At 41.6% G+C, this 20,890-nt stretch overlaps 1 protein-coding gene across 15 annotated transcripts in view; it reads left to right on the top strand.

Annotated features, from left to right (window-relative positions):
* Positions 1-20,019, top strand: part of DAB1 (DAB adaptor protein 1) — a 409,388-nt gene extending 389,369 nt beyond the window's left edge. For 12 of the 15 annotated variants that reach the window (XM_039711669.1, XM_039711665.1, XM_039711666.1 and 9 more), the window contains 7 exons: positions 594-650; positions 3,427-3,489; positions 4,617-4,725; positions 6,382-6,930; positions 7,754-7,881; positions 8,785-8,883; positions 16,747-20,019. In XM_039711669.1, coding sequence (XP_039567603.1) covers positions 594-650; positions 3,427-3,489; positions 4,617-4,725; positions 6,382-6,930; positions 7,754-7,881; positions 8,785-8,868 — 990 coding nt within the window. In that variant the 3' untranslated portion in view covers positions 8,869-8,883; positions 16,747-20,019. The remainder of the gene's footprint in view (positions 1-593; positions 651-3,426; positions 3,490-4,616; positions 4,726-6,381; positions 6,931-7,753; positions 7,882-8,784; positions 8,884-16,746) is intronic. The other 3 variants (XM_039711676.1, XM_039711673.1, XM_039711672.1) reach the window with 2 other exon arrangements.
* Positions 20,020-20,890: the final 871 nt, after the last annotated feature.

The raw sequence follows: 20,890 nt of genomic DNA, 5'->3' as shown, positions 1-20,890 counted from the left end.
GAGGGCAGTATATCCCCACATATATTTACGTGCAAACTATAGCTTTAAATAAAATGTGAATTGACATATAATTTTAAAAATTGCTACAGAATGAAAATAATTATCCTAATTATATTTACATTGATGTTACAGTTTCCCTAGTTAGAGAAATGTGTGGTTTTCACTTGGTTTTAGAGCTTTTGTCATCCAAAACTCAATCATTCTTTTTTCCCTTGGGGATGTTAAATCCCTTCTTTCACCAAGCCAGGGAAAGGTTCCATTAATATAAGCAGGATCAGAGCTCACTGGGTATGCTTACTGCTGAATTAATAAATATTTAGGAAAATAAATAGGTGTGTCACAAGTGGTAAAATTGCTTTATGCACCAGAAGATGAGATTTAGCACAAATGGAGTGTTTGTTTGCCCCACATCCCAGCAGCATTCAGACTCACTGTTTTGACTGCCTGATTTCAGATCTGTGCTCACAGCAAGATGGAAAGGGTTTTCATTTCAATGCTGAAGTCAATAATTATGGAGGTTATCATTTTCATGCTCAGAAATTCATGTCATTTTCATAAATCATTCATCTCATTTCATAAATCATGCTTTACAGCTGGAGAATGGAAACTTATTGCTGGACATTGATGAAAATCTTGTTTCAGTCACTCAGGTAAGGTTGTGACACTAAAAAATATTTTAAGGAAATATAGCTGAAATCATCTATAGGAATAGCGCAATTGGAAAATGTTCAGCTTGGGATTAACTTCACTGGAACGTGGCTAATATCAGATGTGAATAATCTTAATGAAGCATAAGGGGTGAAATCAGTTCTGCAGTGACAGTGAAATCACAGAAATAAAAGATAAGTGCTTGGTGTCCAGGATTTCATGTGCTGCAAGTAGATAAAGGCAGCTCTGTGTCAGAGAAGGTGCATTCATTTATTCAGGCTGAGAACTGGGTTGTAGAAAAAAGACTCCTGAATCATTTGGGACTTTAAAATGCACCTCCAAGGGTTGATGTTTAAAGCTCCAGTCAGTAAATGAAGGTGTTGTGTTCCCACTAAATTTGTGTTTACATTCTCTGATGTGGTTCTGTAGCTCCTGTTGTATATGAGTTTGATATTCTGTTAAAAAAATAATTCCCCTGTAAATGTATTTCTTTTTCCTGGGGAATATTGTGAGTGAGGGTTTATTATAACAAAGTGCTGTTGACTTTCCTATCACTCTCTCCAGCTGCCTGTTTAGAAATGTGTCTGCAGAGCTTTAACAGAATTATATCTGTGAAGAATATCCAAAGATCCATCACCTTGAAGCACTGTGAACAGTATTACTATTCCCATTATCCAGGAGTATGGAGGCACTGGCATCTGAGTTACCACCTTTCAGATGCATGTCATATAATCCAGAGTTCAAAAGTATACTGACTATCAATTTCCAGTGTTCCTGTGAAACCTATACTACTTTTTCCACCAGAAAAAATATAAATGTATAGCTTTGCACGCAGCTGTGTGTACCCTGCCCTTTCCCATCCTCCCTGGCTTGCTCATCTGCTCCCTTTTGCTCGTGGAAAGGACACAAATGTTCCTTAGGAGCAAACAGTGAATAGCTCCCAAGGGGGGCAGGGGAAGGGCAGGTTTGGGGTGCTGCTAAGCAAGCAGTTTGGAGAGGTGAGAAGAAAGTGGCTCTTGGAGTATTCAGTGTCACCTGACACCTCTTGAGGCAGTAGTGCCTACAGGAGGCTTGAAGAGATTTCCAAATGAGTGCTGCAGTTATTATATTCCCACTTTCCTGGGCATTTTAACAACCCTTGCCTAATGTATTTGTGCACACTGCAGAAGGGACTTGGGCTGGGTTTGTTGCTTGTTTGGGTTTTTTTTTTCAAAAGCTACTCCTGGCCGTATTTTCCTCCAGAGTATTAGAATTGGTGTACCCTGAAGAAAAAGTAGCTATCCCTTTTCTTCCCTTCTGCATTTCCATGCAGATACTTAAAGGGATATATAAACCCATAAAAAGAAAATGCTTTGTCATAGCACTAAAGCAATGTGATGTTTTTAATATAAAACATGGTGTGAGAAAATGTGAGATAAGTCATCCCTGGGTACATTGTGACGTGAAGCTGAGAATCAACAGAGCTGCTCTGAAAAATTCCAGTTCTAACTGATTGTGGTGTTGCTTTTATGCGTGAGAATAGAAGCTGGATTGAAAAAAAAAAAAAAGTGTAAACTTTTGATATGTCTTGCTCCTTAAGGGGTAATTATTAATTGAAGTTTAAAGGCAGGAAAACATTTTGGGGTGATCTTGATCTCTTGGAAGGCTGTAAAGCCTGACCTGCCAGTCTGGTTGCTGTCCAAAGCATTCAGGGGTTGCTTTTACAGGACAAGACAACTGAATGTCAAACCTGTTTGTGTGACAGGAGGATCCAAGGTTTATGTGCCCAAGATGGGGAGGAAATTCAATGAGCTAAACTAAGATTTGCATTAAATCTTGTTCATAATGAGAATTGTGCCTTCCCACATTTTGTGGGTGTGATACTGGGGAAGCCAGTAAGAGAGCTAGTGAGGAGAGAAAGTTCTGGGTTCTCACCAAAGCTTTCCAGTATAACCACCCTGATAAAGGGTAAAGGTGGTGGACGGGGTTTAGGTTTCCTGCAAAGCTCTGAGGGATCTGTGCTTTAACATCCCTGAACTCCAGCTGAACTCATTTGCAGGTGGGTGGAAGGGAGTGAAGTTGCTCTAGAACATGTGAAGGAGCTTTGATTATGCAGCCACTCAAGCTGCTTCTTATAATAAAGTGTGTTTTCTTTTCTGGTCCAGTTAGCCAGGCATGCATGGGTGACCTGTTTTGAGTTCCCAGTGAAGGGCATCCCAAGGAAATATTTCTAACAAGAATTAAATGTACAGCCCCAAACTTGAAATAACCCAGTTGTGCATCCTCCTTCAAGTCCGCTTATCCAGGTCACACCTGTCCCATGGGCAAGGGGAAATCAGGCAGCATTTTAAAAACCCTTCCCTTCTGTATCCTGCTGGCACTCCACGTGCTGCTGCCATGCTGTAAGACCTTGGAGTGAGGGTTTAGAAAAGGAGCCAGGGGAAAGGACTGGCCATAAATCATGCTTGGAGCTCACTGATGTTAAAGGCAGAGCAGTAATGCATCCACTCCTGTTCTGGATAGTTGTTTCATGTTTTATTCATTTTTTTTCACTTTGGAGCATTCCCTACAGAGTTGTTTTGTAGTGAGTTGTTGGCTGTTTGGGTCCATTAGCAATATTAAAATCCCACAGCTTGAGCCTGTGTGCTTCCTCCATGTGGGACTTCACAGTTGAAGCCTGCAGGACTTTGGGGACGTTTATCTTGTTTGCTGTCACCAGAGAACTTTACAAGTTGTAACTACTTAACTCATAGTTTCTTCTCCTCAAAAGATAAATGGATTTTTTTTTTCTCTTTACAGGCTGTTACCCAACTAGAGCTTTTTGGGGACATGTCCACTCCTCCTGATGTAACCTCTCCCCCAGTGAGTACCCAGGGGAGCTGCACTGTGTTTTTCCTGCATGCTATTTTCAGCACATTTATTGAGCACATTTACAATTTGTGTCCTCAGCCATTCCAGTGGGGAAGAGTTCAAAGTAGTTTTTAGGTTGCAGGAAAATAAAAATGAAGTAAATTGAACATGCAGTGCCTGCTCCACAATGATGTGCAAAAATACCTTTAATTTTTATTTTCCTGCTCTGGTGTTAAGTGTCACATAGGGTGCAACCTGAGCTGCAGATCTGCTTCCCTGGTGTTTGTCAGAGGGAAATGCTTCACTGCACTCTCACTGAACTGCAGAAGATCCAGTTACAGCCTCATATTTCATGTCTCTGGATCCTCCAAGCACAGATCCCAGAACTGCTGTTACAGGAGGGAAGTAAAGACAAAGGGCTGGGTGTCTTTTAAGGACAAAAATAATGTCTCAACATGTTTTTCAGCATTATAAGATGACAAAAAATTCTCATATAAAGCTTTAGAGCCTTGCATTAAGCTGTAGGGAAGTGTGAATATACTGAGAAAATTCAGGTGCTATGAGGTCAGGAGCCTCAGATCTCCAGCATATTCTGGATCATGTCTGGGACTAGATGTTCAAAGCCCTTTCTGCTCATCCTCAGCTTACTAATTGGATTTGGCTTCTTCTTTAATGTAGACCTATGATTCTGGTCCTGATGGTTAATTAGAAGCAATATTTATTCTGTTTTCCATAAATCCTGTAGATATTTCATTTACTTTAACTGTTAATAATAACTTAATAGTTAATGCCTTGGTCACTGCCTTTCCCTTTTGTCACCTAACATCTAAAATCACAAGTGTGTATGTTCTGGAGAGAAAATTATGTCATTATTTTGGTTGTGATGTATTCCAGGCAAATTCCACCTTGATTTTTTTCCTCTGATAGAAAGTTTCTCCATTTCTTTCTTCTTCTCCCATCCCCAGCAAATTCCAATACTTTTATTTCTATAGATTTTTTCCTTCTACATATTCCCATTCTTTCTTCTCATTCTCCACTCCAAGCCTGGATTTTTAGAGCTCCAGGTGATGTGACAGCAGTGTGCAGCAGAAGCTGCAGCTGATACCTCACCCTTGTGTTTTCTGCCTGTCTCCCTGCAGACTCCTGCTACTCCAGGTGATGCCTTTATCCCATCTTCATCCCAGTCACTCCCTGCTAGTACAGACATGTTTGGCTCTGTACCTTTCAGCACTGCTGCCGTACCCTCAGGTAAGGAATGCACTGGAATTAAAGCCTGGAAGCAGATTTGGGGATCAGTGCCCAGCTTTGATTTGCATTTCATACTCAGGGCATTGATTTTAGCAGGGTGGAAGTGGGGAAGGCTTTGAGGTCAGTGCTGCAGAGCAAGGCAAAGCAGGGAGTACATTAGTTTGAATTTGCCTACATTTCTTAAAGCAGAATCCAAAAAAGTCACTGGGAGTTCAAGCATAGTTCTGCCATCTGGATAACAGAACTTCTAGGTACAGGAGAAAGAGAGGAAACAGGATTTAGTTTAAATTTTGGGGGTTCTGTGGTAGCAGTGAATATCCTCTGTTGTCTCCAGTAAACAGAGAGTGGGGATTTGATTGCACTTCAGGGTATTCCACTTTGTCAAATCCTGCAGTGTCCTCTAGACTTCCCTGGGTTCCTCAGAATTCAAAAGCTGGGTGCATTCTGCACAGACTCTCTGGTTTGATGGCTGATCTCTCCCAGTGCTCTCAGCCCCACTTAGGAAAGGGAAAGAGGATGAGGAGGAGTGCCTTGAATGATTCAGCAGTGACTTTTTAATTGGTTGCCTCCTCTGATGGCACCAGATTAGCCACTGCACCTCAGGCAGGTTACAGGGGCAGTGAAGAGTTTGGGGATGATGTCAGATGGAAACCTTCTCTGCTGGGCTGGGGTCACCATGGTGGTGAGATCATCTGGAGAATCCATCCTGCACATCTGTTGGAACAGAAATGTATCTGAGCTACTGCTCCTTCCATTACTCAGGAGCTAGGTCTCTCGAAGTTCAGTTCCTTTTTTTTTAATTTTAATGAGTTTTGGGCTTTTCCCTATACAATATAGCAGCCACCCTTATGTTTGTGATTAAAAAACAGCCTAGAGAAAAAGGTGCAGGAGGACTGGGGAAACGCTCAGGTTGGAAACAAGTTTTAAAGCTATGGCAGTATTAAAATTAAGAGAGAAGTTACATTATGCAAAGTATTAGTGGTAAGTATTGAATTTAAATGTGAAACAGCATATCTGTAAAGCACAGTACTTGTATCAGTGGAACATAATTATGTTAGGTAGTTTAATTTGTAAAATGTTTTACAGCAGTTTTAGTTTCAGAGCACTTTGTTGTTGTTGTAAATAAAAAAGCACCTGATCCTATAATTCCTACAGAGTCAAACTCTTGGTAGCTTTATAGGAGGCTTCAGGTCTGACAGGAAGCAATTATAATTTTGGTTTTAATCATTAATTTCCTCCTCAGCTGGAGAGAGTTATGTTAGCCTAACACCTGAAGCAGTTTGTTGTTAATAGGTATTTAGTGCAGCAGAACCTCAAGATCTTTTTGATGTTCTCAAGTAATTGGGTAATAACCAAGTGTGAGGATTTTAATCTGAAATCATCTGGGTTGGACTTTTTTATTATTAGTATTAGTAGCAGCATTATTAGATTATTACTTTGCAGAGTCCACCAGCCTGTGGTTCTGTCTGTGAGTACTTGTGCAGTGATGCAAATTCAGTGTTCTCAGTTCTTTCCCAGTGTGCTGCAGCCAGGTTCACTGGTGCAGCTCTGCACGTTTCTGATTTATTGCGTCGCTTTTCCCACGTGCTCTCCACAGCGCCACTAAAACCTTCCATCCCGTTTATTCCCTGCTCCTGCTCTCTTTGTTCCCCAAAGGTTATGTTGCCATGGGAGCTGTCCTGCCCTCCTTCTGGGGACAGCAACCACTCGTTCAACAGCAGTTGGCCATGGGTGCCCAGCCTCCAGTCGCTCAGGTGATGCAGGGAGGACAGCCCATCGCGTGGGGCCAGCCCGGCATCTTTCCTCCCACCCAGCAGCCGTGGCCATCCGTGGCTGGCCAGTTCCAGCCCACTGCCTTCATGCCAACACAAACTGTTTTGCCTTTACAAGCAGCCATGTTTCAAGGTACCATTGCTCCTATAGCCACCGTCCCACCCACGAGCGATTCCAACAGGTCGAGTCCGCAGACAGACAGGCCCAGACAGAAAATGGGAAAAGAAATGTTTAAAGATTTCCAGATGGCTCAGCCTCCACCAGTGCCATCAAGAAAACCAGATCAGCCTTCCCTCAGTTGTACCTCAGAGGCCTTCTCAAGTTACTTTAACAAAGTTGGGATGGCACAGGAAGCAGATGATTGTGATGACTTTGACATCTCTCAGTTAAATTTGACTCCTGTGACTTCCACGACACCATCTACAAATTCACGTGAGTATTTATGTGCTTTCAGCCATCCCTTTCCTCAGACATGACTGCTACTCAAAGCACTTCTGTCTCTTTTTAAATTGCAACCCAGACACTGAGAACCTTCATGCATGCTCTGGCTTAAGAAATATGTTCCAGCCAAAAAAGGAAAATATCATGGAGGAATTTCAGACGTCATAGAAATGAACAGCCCAGACAGCTACAGTCTGAAATTTAATTTCTTAAATTAAATGTTGTAATAGTTGTTGTGTGACAGGAACATGCAAGCTGGTTGGCAGAAGCCCACAGCATTCAACCTTACAACTAGTTTCACATATGTCCTATCCATACTTCTCAGAAATTAGGGGCTGGGTATTTATTTTAGTAGCTTGATATATTGGACACATGGGGAAATTGATTGGAGAGCTGTAAAATCAGCTTATGGTGTTCATAGCATGGCAATGGGGGATTTTCTCTTTTCAGCAGATTGCAGAAAGGAGGAATTCATGAGATTCACCAGGGGTCAGTCAGAGATGTGTTTCACTTACCTGCCACAGGGCAGGAGACTCACACATTCCTAATGCAATGTAGTGGTGTCTCCCACCTTCATAAAGACATAGGCCAGATGCAGCCAAACTTATTTTGGAAGTTGCCAAATGAAATCAAACACATGGGATTGATAATGACAACTGTGCCCAAATTTACCTCTTGCAGCTCCTTGTTAGAGAATGATTCTCAGGGGTGGTGAAAGTTGAGGGATGTAAAAGTGTGAGCAAATTTTGTGCTGAAGTGTCTTTTTGAAGAAATCAGCAAAATAATTGTTGCTGTTGGCTTAATCCTTGTTTAGCTCCAACCCCTGTACCCAGACAGAGTTCTCCATCAAAATCATCAGCATCTCATACGAGTGACCCTGCTGCAGACGACCTCTTTGAAGAGGGGTTTGAAAGCCCAAGCAAAAGTGAGGAGCCAGAGGCTGTGAGTAGCAAGAAGGTTTCTAAATCTTCATTGTCTCCTTTTAACTAGAAAAGAGAAAAGATGGTTAAATGTTGTTCTGTAGTGTCAGAAACAACTTTGTCAGTAGGACTGGGTGGTGCTTATGGGGGAGCTGCAGCTAGAATTCCTGTCCTGCTTTGGGTTTGACAGCTGATAGCACAGCATTTCTGCTGATGTGCACTAACAGTACATACAAGGAGCCAAACTCACAGTTCATATGTAAGGCTGTACATGTTAGATGTATCCAGTCTCCTCTTTAGCACACCAGCAGTCACTTTACTCATGGTAAGGAAGTTTGGGGTAAAACAGCAAACATGCTGAGGCTGCAGAGAAAGATGTGAGGGTTTGTGTGTTAAAAGATGATGGTTGGTGTTGTCTTGCACATTCTTGCATCCCAGTTGCTTGCCTAGCTACGTTCCTCAATGTTCTGGCCCTCAGTATGTGATTTCTTTGCCTTTATGGACCCAAGCAAGAAATGTTATCCAAGCAATGACTGTCAATCACCAGATGTCTTAGGGAGGGAGGAGCCCGAGTGAGCCAAAGGCAAGAGGGGATCAGTACAACAAAAAGTGCAAAATAACCCAAGCTTGGACTCTTTCTGTTTCACATGGCTTTCAGGGCCTTTTGCAGTTCTGGTTGGCCTGATCCAGTACCTTCTGAAGTCTGTGGCAGCTGCTGCCTGGACTCCAGCAGGAGCTGGTGAGGTCCTTTGGTGCCTGCAGCAGCTGTAGGAAACCGCTACGGCTTTGGAGAGCGGCGAGGCCTCACTCTCTGGTTTTCATGAGATAGGATGTACTTGTTATGCCCACAGCATGAAAATAACCTCGTGTTGACTTTTCACTTTCTATTGTTGAGAAAAAAAGGTGTTATGTTCTTGTATTCTAGCCTGATGGGTCTCAGGCCTCCTCCAACAGTGATCCCTTTGGTGAGCCAACTGGTGATACTATAAGTCCACAGGTCGGTAGCTAGATAGCACAGGTTGGGGTAGGTATCTGTCCTTTTTTTCTCTACACCTTGAGGTGTTCACTTACTCTTCCACCAGTGCCTGCCATTGCTTTCATGGATGCATGGTTTATTTTTTTTTTTCCTTTTCATCTCTTCCGTTTTACCTCTCCATCCTCCACAGTGTATTCCTCGTGCTTGGTGGTTTGCATGGCTTTTGCCATTCACTGAGTGTTGCAGCTTATGCAAATATGTGTGTTTCAGCTGCCTGCATGCTTTAAAGAAATGTAGACTTATTTTACTTTGTGTTCAAATTCTGAGGGCAAGTAGGGAAACTGAGCCATTATTAACAACATAATAGGCAGAGCATTTTTTTTAATCAAAGCCACCCTGGCCTTCAGTCAGATGTAACATATTAAATGGAATACGACATCTTACCCATAGACATAACAATCATTAAATAAAATTATATAATGATACATGAATGTCTCTACCCTAAATCAATGGGATAATCAGTAGAAGAAGCACGTTTATTATCTGCATGTAAAAAATATTGAAATGGGTTTGTGTATTTTTATCTCCAACTGCAAATTAAAAACATCTGAAAATTATCATCATTCATATTACCATTGGCATACTGATGTTTTAAAAATTATTCATCAATGTAAGTCATTTAAACCCAGACAGACGGGAAAGATGATCTGTTCATCTTTTGTGTTACAGAACACGTAGAAAATGTGGCTGCCTGTGAATGTTCTGTGATTTGTTTCAATACAGTAAATATATTTTGCCAAAAAAACAGTGAAGCTACAAAGTTTTATGAGTGCTGAGCGTTGTTATTCCATCCAAATACTCTCTAGTGTTGCTGTTTGAAGAATATGTTTCATTATCTTCTCCCCGTCTGCCACTCCTGTTTGGTATTGCCCAAATACATGATCTGATACGGCTTCTGTGCTCCAGCACAGAGCTCCTGGAGCAAATCCAGAGTAGTGGGAGAGCCCTTCCCATTTTTGTACAGAAATTCCACTGGGTTTGCCAGTGACTTGCCCATCCTCAGTTTAGTTTCAGCTCAAAATGAATAGTTTCATTAGGAGACAGTTTACTTTGTGCATTAAATACGATTTTACAAAACCTTACAGTAACTTAGCTTTGATCCACTTGGGAATAATGAGGTTGTCTCTTAATAAGGTGTGGTGCTGTGAGAGGGCATCTCCCCTTCTGTAGCTTCATCCATGCTCAGCCCCTGGGGCTGCAGCAAAAGCAGCATTAAGCTTTGTGTCTCCTTGAGTCCAGGAGTGACACAGTGAGGAGAAAGTCAAGCTGGGATGAGCTGCTCCAGCAAGAACATTCATTATTTACTCCAGTGAGAGCTGCTGCTGCAGATGGATGGTGCCACTTGATAATTTGGCTGTGCCTTTGCCTGACCTTGGCCAGCACTGACATCCCCAGCTAGCCCAGCTTCAGACCACTCCACGAGTTCTTCCCTACATCATGAGAGAGGATTTGCCCTTTATCTGAGTACCACACTCTGGAAACCCACATACATCTGTTTATTATGGTTTATCACAGGGTGGTTCTGCAATTCCGAGCTTTCAGGACAGTGTATTACCAGTGCTTGCATATGGTTTTGCTGCATTTTTAGTTAATACTCTGTATAGCCTCCCATCAAATATGTATAATTCCCAGAAATATCGTGTATTACCAGTGCTTGCATATGGTTTTGCTGCATTTTTAGTTAATCCCTGTACAGCCTCGCATCAAATATGTATAATTCCCAGAAATATATGCTGGGAAATGTTAACTAATGTTCCTGATTATCGTATTACAGTAATTCCTGAGAGCTGTAGGCAGGAACAGGAAGCTGAACTAAAAAGAAAGCCTCTCTCCAGTGAAGTTCTACTAATATCATTGTGCCTGTGTGCAGAGCCATTCAGCAGCAGTCTGTAGGAAATCCACTTCCCAAGGCCAGCCCAGCTCATTCTGAAGCCTGGTGTCGTCAGAGCAACGGGAAGTCTAATCTCCATGGAAAATTATCAATTCAGGACTTGCTGTGGAGTTGTGTATTGAGCTCTGCATTTGGAGAGAAACTTAATGGGGAGAAACATGTCGTGCAAAAGAATCACAGTCTGCATAAAAGCCACTTTTGTGGCTTAGACGGGAGATTACTTCACTCTTTAGATCGTGGTTCTTACCCCAAGAACTGCACAGTAACAACTCAGCTGAATGGACCTCTCAGGAGAGCATTGTGTGCAGAAATGTCACATCTGTCTGTTCCCAGATCTCTGAAATCAGCTCTGCCCATACCATATCTTTATTTATCTTGATGTATTCAGAATATCCACCTGCCTGTTTTTTTGTACCCTGATCTTTCAAGGTACCACATCAATTTGGTTTCTTGATTCCTTCTGATACTCTAAATTACCACATAGTTGCTATCTTCTTTTCTCCTATTTTTGCTCTCTTCCTTCTGCAATCTTCCACTTCAGTTCTCAAAATCCCCATCCTTCCAGAAGCAGCTGTTTCTAGATGTCACCCAGAAATAGCTGTGAACTCTTAGTAGGTAAATGTGACATTTTATGGATATATTACATTTTTATCCCTTTATGGTTAAAGATAAGAAGCAGAAAGGCCCAGCTTCCACTGGTGAAATGAGATGAACTCTTTGCAGAGCTGTTTATTGTATTTGGTTATTTCCCCTTTGTTCATGCATGCTGTTGAGGACAGATAGTGGTTTTGCAGAAGAGGTGAAGAGAATACAGAATGACTGCCACCTTCAGATTATTTATATTTAATCCTCACTGCTGTCTTTAGATTATGTGGGGAGTAATTGTGAAAGGAGAGAGGGGGAAAGAACTGTGAGCTTACCAAATGTCTTAAACATTTCGTATTGTTGACATTTTACATTAAAGCAGGGAGCTTGAACAGAGGAACAAACACAGCTCTATTGAGCTGCTGCCCAGCTCAAAACTTGCACTGGCAATCATTCATGAGAGATTCTCAAGAAACCTTCAAAACATTTGTGGCTAGAGCATATCTCCCTGAAAAAAAAATTCTTCAGTTGTTCTGAGAAATGTGTGCAGACAATGAGGAGCCCTCAAAATGTGTCACACCCTTCACAATGCCATCAGCACTGTCAGGAGAGCAACAGTTCATTAGAATATTTGTCTATCAGCTTTTGGTGGTGCTTTGGTGGCCCACTGCCATCATCCGTCTTGGAGCAAGTGCTGTGCTTGGTGATAAATGTTCTTAAAAATCTTAGTCAGCTCTGGGATGGGCTGCTGTAACTCTTTTATTTGGGCTGGTTTTAGGATGTGGAGAGAAAAACCAATTTATGGACAAAGCGCTGTGTTACCTGGGAGCTTAGTGAGCCTCAGGAGGGAACATCAAGCTGATTCTGCATCCTCCTCTTACTTCTGCCCCTTTTCTGTTGCACCAGGACTCCAAATAGGCTCAAAATACTAAAGGCTGTATTTGCAGGACCTGTTGCAGTCTTTCACCTACAGACCTGGATAAAGTCCAAAGAGAAATTCCTAATTACAGGTGACCTGTTCTTGCTGCAGGCTCTAAAGCCGTCATTTTCGAACTAAAGACACAGCACTGAGCAGGGCTGGGAGCCTGGGAGTAGTGTTGTGTCTTTGGAAGGGGATCACAGGTTGGGACATCCTGCTTCACTCCAGAGAAATCTTAAAATTAACATTTCAGGTCTCCTGCTCAGTTGGGTGTTCCTATTTCCCAGAAATATGGAGGGTCACGAGCAGAGAAATTCAGGCTGCTCTGTGAACAGGAGCATCCTGTTTGTCCTCATCTCTGCTGCTGCAGTCTCCTTCGAGCTGTCCATTTTCATGTGCCAGCTCATACAAGGGCTTCTCACCTCTTCAGTGTCACCAGCCCACCTGAGGTCACCTTGTACTCTTCCATTTCTGCAGCTCCTTCCTCTAAACAAGAGACAGCATTCTTTGTAGCTTGTCTAGAGCTGTGTTCTTGCTGATTTGCAACCCAACAATTCAATTTAGGGACAAGCTCTCCTCACTTCCTCTTTGATGAGATCATGCCTGTCTTCTGCACGACAACTGATTTTAAAAATCTACTTGTGAAAATTTAGCATCTTTGAGACTTCTGAACAATTTGCTTCAAATTGGCCATTAGGTCTGATTGTTATGAAGGAGAATTGACAGAGATGTAGATGGAAGGATATGTGGATGACAGATCTGTAGATGGAAATAATTGTGTGGCTACTGTTTTGGGAGAGGGGCCCAGAAATAATCAGTGTTTCTTGGCTGCAGTTCATTTTTATATCAGGACTAAGATATGGGGCAGGTTCATCTTTCTGAGTAGTTGTCACTGCATTTTCATTTCATGGATGTACAGCATCCATCTTGCTACTAAAACAACAGAGATTTTTAGAATGCTAAAAATTAAACTGGATATTTAAGACAAGGAGATATTCCTAGGTAGGTTTATGTTAAGAACAGAGGCACTCTTCAGGCATAATCCTGAACTAGAAGGTTTGTGTATTTATGCTGCTAATGGAGGCTGTAAGAAAAATAACCAAATGTTAATAAGTAATAATAAGCAATAAATAAAAACTGGCTGTTAATGGGGCAATAGGAATGAGCTGTCTTATCACCAAAGATATTTAATTTCAACCCCGCTTGCCAACTTTACTCTGTCCTATTTTGCCTACGGGTCAGCATGCAAAAAAATCAGAGAAGACGCTTCGCACTCCCACCCCCTTCACTTGCAACCCCAGCACAAGATGCTCATTTTGTGTGGCTCTCCAGCACACTTATTTCATGAAACTCTTTATCATTTGAGCCTGCCCTTTCTGATCAGTCAGCCGGGAGTGAAAGTGGCTGTAAAGGGTATGGAAATCTGTGCGGGCCTCACCTCCTCAATTGAGAACATCTTGCCTGCAGCTCTGCACGGAGCAGGTGCCTCGCAGTGATCAAAGGGCTGCCAGGGTAAAAATAGTTTCTTCCTAACCCACAGTTGTGTTTTCTGAGTGAGTTCACCCCTGCAAGCCCGAGTGGGTGCTGAGTCTTTCAGGAGATGCTCTCCAGTGATTAGTTCTGCTGGGGAGCAGGTGTTAATATCTTCAAATGGGATGCAAATTCACTTCCAGCATTTGCATAATGTTATTCTAAAGCATTAGCACCCTTGTTGCCTCACACAGTAGTGGACTGCATCAGAAATGGTGTTTGCTGCTGTCTTGTCCCCCTTAAAATGGGAAGGATAAAGTGATTTGCAGCATGAAGTATTTCTGGAATACCGCAGCAAAAAAAAAAAAAAATGCTTCCAGTTCTTGTCTTGGTTTCTCCCTGTGGGTTTATGAAAACACATCAGAAGTGATTCTGGGCCAGTACAGCAAGGAGAACACTTTAAGATTTGAGAAGTTTATGTGAATTAGAAGCTTTGTCTGTTATTTTGTTTGTTCCTCTCTTTTTGTTCTGACAAAGACCAGTTCTTTCCTTCCCTTTCCTCTGCATCTGTTCCTAATGCAGTGGTAGAAGGCAGAAAATGCTGGTGAGATGCTGTGAGAAGAGTTAATGCTCACCTGCCTTTTCATAACAAGCCCTGTGACTTTTGTGTGGATTACTAAAAAAAGGGGGCTTATTTCTGCTTTCAAGACCCTCCAAAATAGTGCCTGTCACTGTGAGAGGAGCTGTCCATGAAGGCAACAGCACTCAACTCTCCTTTTGCCTTTTTCCTGTCCCTTTCTGCTCTCTTTTGCCCTCTTGAGTATCAATATTTTACAGACACCATTTGCATTGTTGGGCTAAAAGCATGCTTGAATTGGCTCGAAATAATACTAGAAAACAAATCTCAGGCATTGACCAAAACCTTTTGACTGGGAAGACTGCACACAATTACTGCAATTAATTTCTCATTTAGGCATCTGAAGGGAGAAACCAACTGAAAGGAAGAAGCAAGAGCACACTTTTCATGCAAAATGCTCTGGTCTGCTGGAAGAGAAATTATTCAAATCAGTGAGAAATGCAGGCCTTTGCCACATCAAGTGTTTGTAGAGATAAATATTGGGTATGAATCAAAGAAGTTTCTCACTGTCATGGCTGTCTCATGCTTGTTGGAAGTGCTGCTGCTGATGAGGAGCTTCTCCTCCTCCTCTTCCAAGGGCATGGAGTCCAGTGGCACCTTAGGACACCTGTTACTTCAGCACTTCTGCATATCTGAGGGATATTTGAGGACAGCTCTAACAAGCAGACTTGACATTTTGAAAAGCTCTTTTTTCCCCTGGAGGCGTTTGAAAAACTGACATCTTTTGTTCCAAAGGGATGTTCTCCCTCCCTCTGCTTTTCTTCTCCTCCTTCCTTTCTGCTTCCCTTTGCAATGACCTTAGGTTCAGCAACTGCCTGAAGGATGGCCTGGTGTGTGTCAGGTTCACACATTAATTAGTACAGATTTTCTCTGAACTAGCTGTGATAGATCATTCTGCCAGCTTCAAGCCTGCACGTGAAAATTGGCATAGGTAGACTTAACTCACGGTGTGTGAAAAGCAGTTGTTTACTCTCAGTCATCTCCTTTGATTACCTTCAGTTTTTCAAGGTCACAAAATGTATTTGCTTCTTGCTGGGGATAATTTCAGCAGCATTTATTTAATCATTCCAGAGGGTTTCTCTCACTCACAGTGCTCATGGTGTACTCAGGGCTCCTCGTGGGCAGGGGGTGGGCAGGCAGGGTGTCTGCAAGCTCCAGAAATGAAGCAGTTTTGGGGAATAAGAGACAACTTTCCTTGGCATGGAGGAAAGAGGTTGTATTTTGGATTTGTTGTGTGTTCCTGCACCCTGAGCACAGAGCTCCCTGTGGATCCACACTGGGGCTGTTCTCCTCATCCCCAGCATCACTTTGACAAACAGTGATTAAAATCCTGTGCCATCCCCTGGCACAGGTCTATCTGTGCTGCTCAGTGCCCAGTGATTTGCCAACCTTCTGAGGGCTTTTTTTTGCTCAAAAGTCAGCTCCTGCCAATGCTGCTGTAACAGGAGTTTATTCTACCTTGGTTAAATTCAACGCTGTGGCGTGGTATTTGAATATTTATCAAGCTGTGGAGAGTTAATGCGGTGTGGCATTAATTAGCCTTTCTGCCTGTCTTGTTCCTTTTTTACATGTCATTCTTAGTTTAATAAATTAGTTTCTGGAAATTAAGTAGAGTGGATTCCAGGGTCCATGGATGGTTTGCTACCCACCTTGGCCATGATGAACACAGTGTTAAGAAAGCTCAGAGTGTGTCATCTATGAAGCAACAGCTGAAGAACATGGCAGCTTTTCCCCCCTCCCGCATCCAGGAAATTCCCAAGAAAGTATTTGTTAACCAGTTGACATGCTTTCCTCCCAGCTTTAATGATTGTACTAATGGTTCCACAGACTCCTAATCAAACTGCACAGGGCTCCTGTTCTTTATGGGCCACTCATGTTGTTGTTTTAAATCCCATCACAGCTTCATTAGCTCAGCTTTCCGTGGCAGTTTCTGTTTGCAAGTGGTTTTCTCCTGAGTTGTGCAAAACCCACAGTTATGTTCTGCTGTTGTGCTGCTGGGGGAAAACTCAGCCTTGTACACGGGCTGCAATTCCAGCCTCTGAACTTCCAAACATCCAGCCCTATAAATTATCATGTAATTCCTTCATATGTCCGTGCCCAGCAGTGAGGGTCATTGCATGGCCAATGCTGGAGGAGGAAACGGATGGAAAACACTCATTTTCTGAAATAATTCCCATTTTCTTCACTACTCAGCCGGAGTGCCACGATTGCTCAAGGCAGCACAGAAAGCAAACACTTCCTGTGGGTTTTGACTCACAAGGTATCGCTGCTCTCAAGCAGATGTTGTAAAAATGTTCTGAAAATGCTGTCTGGAGACATCTCTGCTCATTTTATTTTTGTTATCCCCAGGAAGCAGAGCCTCTCTACGCGCAGATTAACAGACCTAAGAAATAGCATTGTTACAGGCTTGTGGTGCTCCAAGACTCAAACGAAACCCAACAACCTGGCGGGCCTTTGGCTTTCATGCTTTTTTCCGATTGATTTTGTCTGACAAAGGAGAGAGTTTGCCCTCCTGGACTGGCTCTACGAGTGTTCCTGATGTGGTTTTTTGGCAACAAGTGGCAGATTCCTATGGCAGCACAAAACAAAAACTCTCCCTGCTTCTCATACCACGAGTGCAGCGCCGTCCCCACAAGTGGTGGGTATCCAGACTAGGAAATCCTACTCCTCGGCCTTCTTTTAAACATTTGCCACCTTCTGTGTGCCACCTATAAATAATGAGCATTTGAAATTTATTGGGCGTTAGACATTCCTTTTTTTGTTCTTTTCAGCAAAAAGCAGAGTCTGTATGTAGCAGTGCATTATCATTCAACAGCCTTTGGGGCACGAGTCGGCACTTTTTATGTCACGGTGACATGTTTTTCATCTTCATTTACATCAGGCTGATCCTGACCCTTTTTTTCCCCCTATGTAGACATATTTAAACAACAACAAGCAAATACTGGTGGTGTCTTTTTTTTTTTCCTTTGTTTTTTTTTTTTTTTTTAATGTATTTCTTACTCTGTAGTTTTGTATGAGTGACAGATCTAACAGCGAAACGCCTCCTGCGGAAATGATTCCCAACTTGAAACCACAGAACAGAACTCGGTTGTTTATCCATCCTTGACTGAAAATGTTGCCAAATGGACCTTTAAGTTCTAGCACATCATGAGGAAGAAATGCTGCTTTCTGTTGGAATACTCATGTTGTGGGTAGAGAAAGGACATCGAGTCCCACTGAGGAAAGACAAAAGAGTCAGTATTTCCTAGGAAACTCTAAACAAAGTGCAGAAAAGGAATATTTTTATTTCTTCAATATCTTGCTGCTGTAATGCTATGCAGACAAGTGTTTTCTTCTCTGTGTGCCATTTTTGATGAAAAAAAATCATTTGCCAAATAATACTGGTATGCTTCTGGTTTAGGAGTTTGGATGAAGCGGACTTGACAAATGGGACGAGGACGGCATGGATTTTGGAATAACAAACTGACTCTGTGATCAAAATTGTTCATCTTTATCACTTTTTGTACATCAGAAAAAAATCAAATGGGATTTTTATTTTATAACTTGAAAAAAAATCTTACTGTTAAACTCTTTAAATGTTTAAGGGGAAATGGCTTTAAGGAGTTCGAATGAAAATTGCCATTTTTTTTGTAAATATAAATGTTATGAAAATTCTTTTACTAATGCCATTACACAGTAGAGAAGGTAGCAAGTTGCAGTGCTTGGGAGGTGTGGCAAACCCAGTTTGTGGTTCTCACATCACATATGTTTTTTCACATGCTTAACAATAATGGGCTGAAGCTCAAGTGCATTTGCCAAAAGCAGTCAGCTTGTCAGCAGCTAGTGAAATTAATGGGAACACATGATTTTATGGTCCTGCATTATCACACAGACATAATTCCACTTACAACAGATCACTTTCCATTGACATTCCTTTGAACCTCTGCATAGAAGTCATCCAACTGTTTACACGCAGAACAAAAAGAATTTAAAACTTCCTTTTTTTACATTTATGAAGCAAAAAGTGCAGTGTTTGGGTTCATATGTTTACCACATGATTTTCATAAAGAATCTATATATTTTTGCCCTACAGAGAATTGTTATACAGGTCAAATGTGTTTTCCTGATGTTCCTATGCAGTTACAGTATATTGAATTTAGTGGTTTAACACTAAAAAGGAAAAAAAAAAAGAAGAAAAAAAAAAGAAAAAAGGTAAAAGAAATCAAAGGTTTAATCAGTTTTTAGGGTTTTTGTGCAGATTTTGTTTTTAAATTGACACATTAGGATTTACATTTTTGTCATGATTAAAATAGGCCTGGAGTTATAAATGTTTTACTTTCTTTCATCCCTATTATAAGCTAAAAATGGTTTAGAAGGCAGAATAACTGGGGTGGTGATTGTTGGTATCGAAATCTCACAACACGATCCCATTCTTTTATTTTGAATTAGAGAAATTAGAGAAATGTGCGTTGCAGAATGTATGTGAATGAGAAATTAGCTGTGAATAGACCTAATGAACCTGCAGAGAGGAGAATTTTATCCCCATCCACAGTCATTTGATGCTTGTTCCTTAGTCATGTGCAAACAGCTTTGTAGCAAATCTTGTTTTCCCATTGGAAGATCAAGTTTTCTAACTGGAGGAGATAATTTAAAACTTGGTGGATCGAGTGTTTCAGGATGAAAAGCAGAGGTAAAAGTGTTTCTGGAGGACACTTCTGTCAGAGCATTTTCCTGATTTGCACAGTGGTGCTACTTTCTTCCTCAGCAGCTTTTTTTTTGGGTTTTGTCCTGCACATGGAACCACAAACCCAGTTTTGGTTCATCACAGGCATTGGAGGTTTAGTGTCATCAGTGCATTTCCAGTTGTGGGGTGAAACAGAGAGGAGAGAAGAGCTTGATGTCTCAGAGGATCACATTTGTAGCAAGCAGATCACTCACGAACAGGTGCTGAGGGAATGAGGCTGGAATTCTGGTGTCTCTGGGCCATCACCACGGACCTTTGTCTTACTTTTGCTCATGAATAAAAACAGATTCTGGATTGTCTCGTCCTGTGATCGTCCTTGTCGTGGCTGGGATGCTGAGCTGAGAGGGCTGCAGGGCCTCTGCACTGTACCAGTATTGTAGATAACTCAAATATCCAGCTTGTGCAATTGTTTAATCCCTCATCCTTCACTAGCACTAAATTCGTCACTTTAAATTTACAAACCAGGGAACCCCACCAGCCATCCTGTTACCATCCCCCCCCGTAGGTTCTTGATCTTTACCTGTCATGAAAAGATATTTTGATAGATCGTAGTCATCCAAGTGTCTGATGAAACCTTTCATCTCAATAACGTACTGGGCACCTTCTTTGCAAAAATGTTTACTCCGTGGTTTTCATTCATTTTTATTTCTGCATTCTGACACTTATTTTTTTAATAAAGATGAGAAAGATAAAATGACTGTTGCAGTACATTTCTAAACCCACTTTAACTTTACCTCAGATAATGACCATTTGTTAACATATACGGACACATTATTTTTAACTTCATGTGTAATGCATTCAGCAACAACAACAGAAACCAACCAATTTTTAGAGATTTTCCATTAATTTCTGTAACACACCATGTAATACTGTTATGAATAAAAACATTTTAAAAAAGGTGTAATTTCAGTAAGTTTGTTTCATAGCTTGTGCTCCTCTGGGATAATTCTGCCAGACTTAAAATGCAGTGTTTGTGTCTGCCATGGCCTTTATTTTTAACAGTGGAAATACCTGGGAAAGGAGAAAATCCTCAATTTGGGGGATAACTAATCTTTAACACCAAGTGTTGCTTATCTTGCAAATGTGTAATTTGCTGATTTTAATTGCTGCCTCCACTTTTTTGGCCTCTTTTTGGGTGTTTTAGGATGAGCATCCCAAACCAGCAGGTATTTGTATCACCTCCTGAAAAATCCCACATTCCTGGGACAGCCCATGCTGTGTGATGCTCCTGTGGCATGAAAAGCTGAAATTATTTTTGCTCACTTTTTTCATTCAAGTGGGATTTGAAATTAAAGATGTGCATTTAAACATGACAGTTTTGAAAGCAGAACCCCCCCCCAAATTTTCCATTAATATGCACAGAAGTGATAATAAAGCTCATCTGAGGGGGAATTTTCCCATTCTCTGCCAAGGGAGTAATGCAGTAAAATTTAAGGGTAAGAAATACATGTTTTATGTACAGGCAAAGAGAGAGGTGTGGATGTGTGCACATATATTTTATTGTTCTACTTTTAGGTGTCTCATGCCTTCCTTGAAATGCCCAGTAGGTCATGGTGAAACATTTCTTGCCTTTGTCAATGAGCATTGCTGAAATACTTGGATCCCACATGAGAATAAAGGTTATTCTGCTGTGGTGAAAGCACTCCAGTGTTAATGGCATTTTGATTTGTTTGGAGGTAACTCTACCCAGGTGTCCTTGGAAGGAAGAATGAGATCTCTGGTTTTCAACCAGCTACAAAACATCAACTTAAATAAGCCACAGCTAAGAGT

This window comes from Passer montanus, unplaced genomic scaffold, assembly GCF_014805655.1.
Source record: "Passer montanus isolate IOZ18808 unplaced genomic scaffold, ASM1480565v1 scaffold25, whole genome shotgun sequence".
In the NCBI taxonomy this organism is placed as follows: Eukaryota; Metazoa; Chordata; class Aves; order Passeriformes; family Passeridae; genus Passer; species Passer montanus.
The sequence above is the reverse complement of the archived record's forward strand: the minus strand, read 5'-3'. Positions and strand labels throughout refer to the sequence as shown.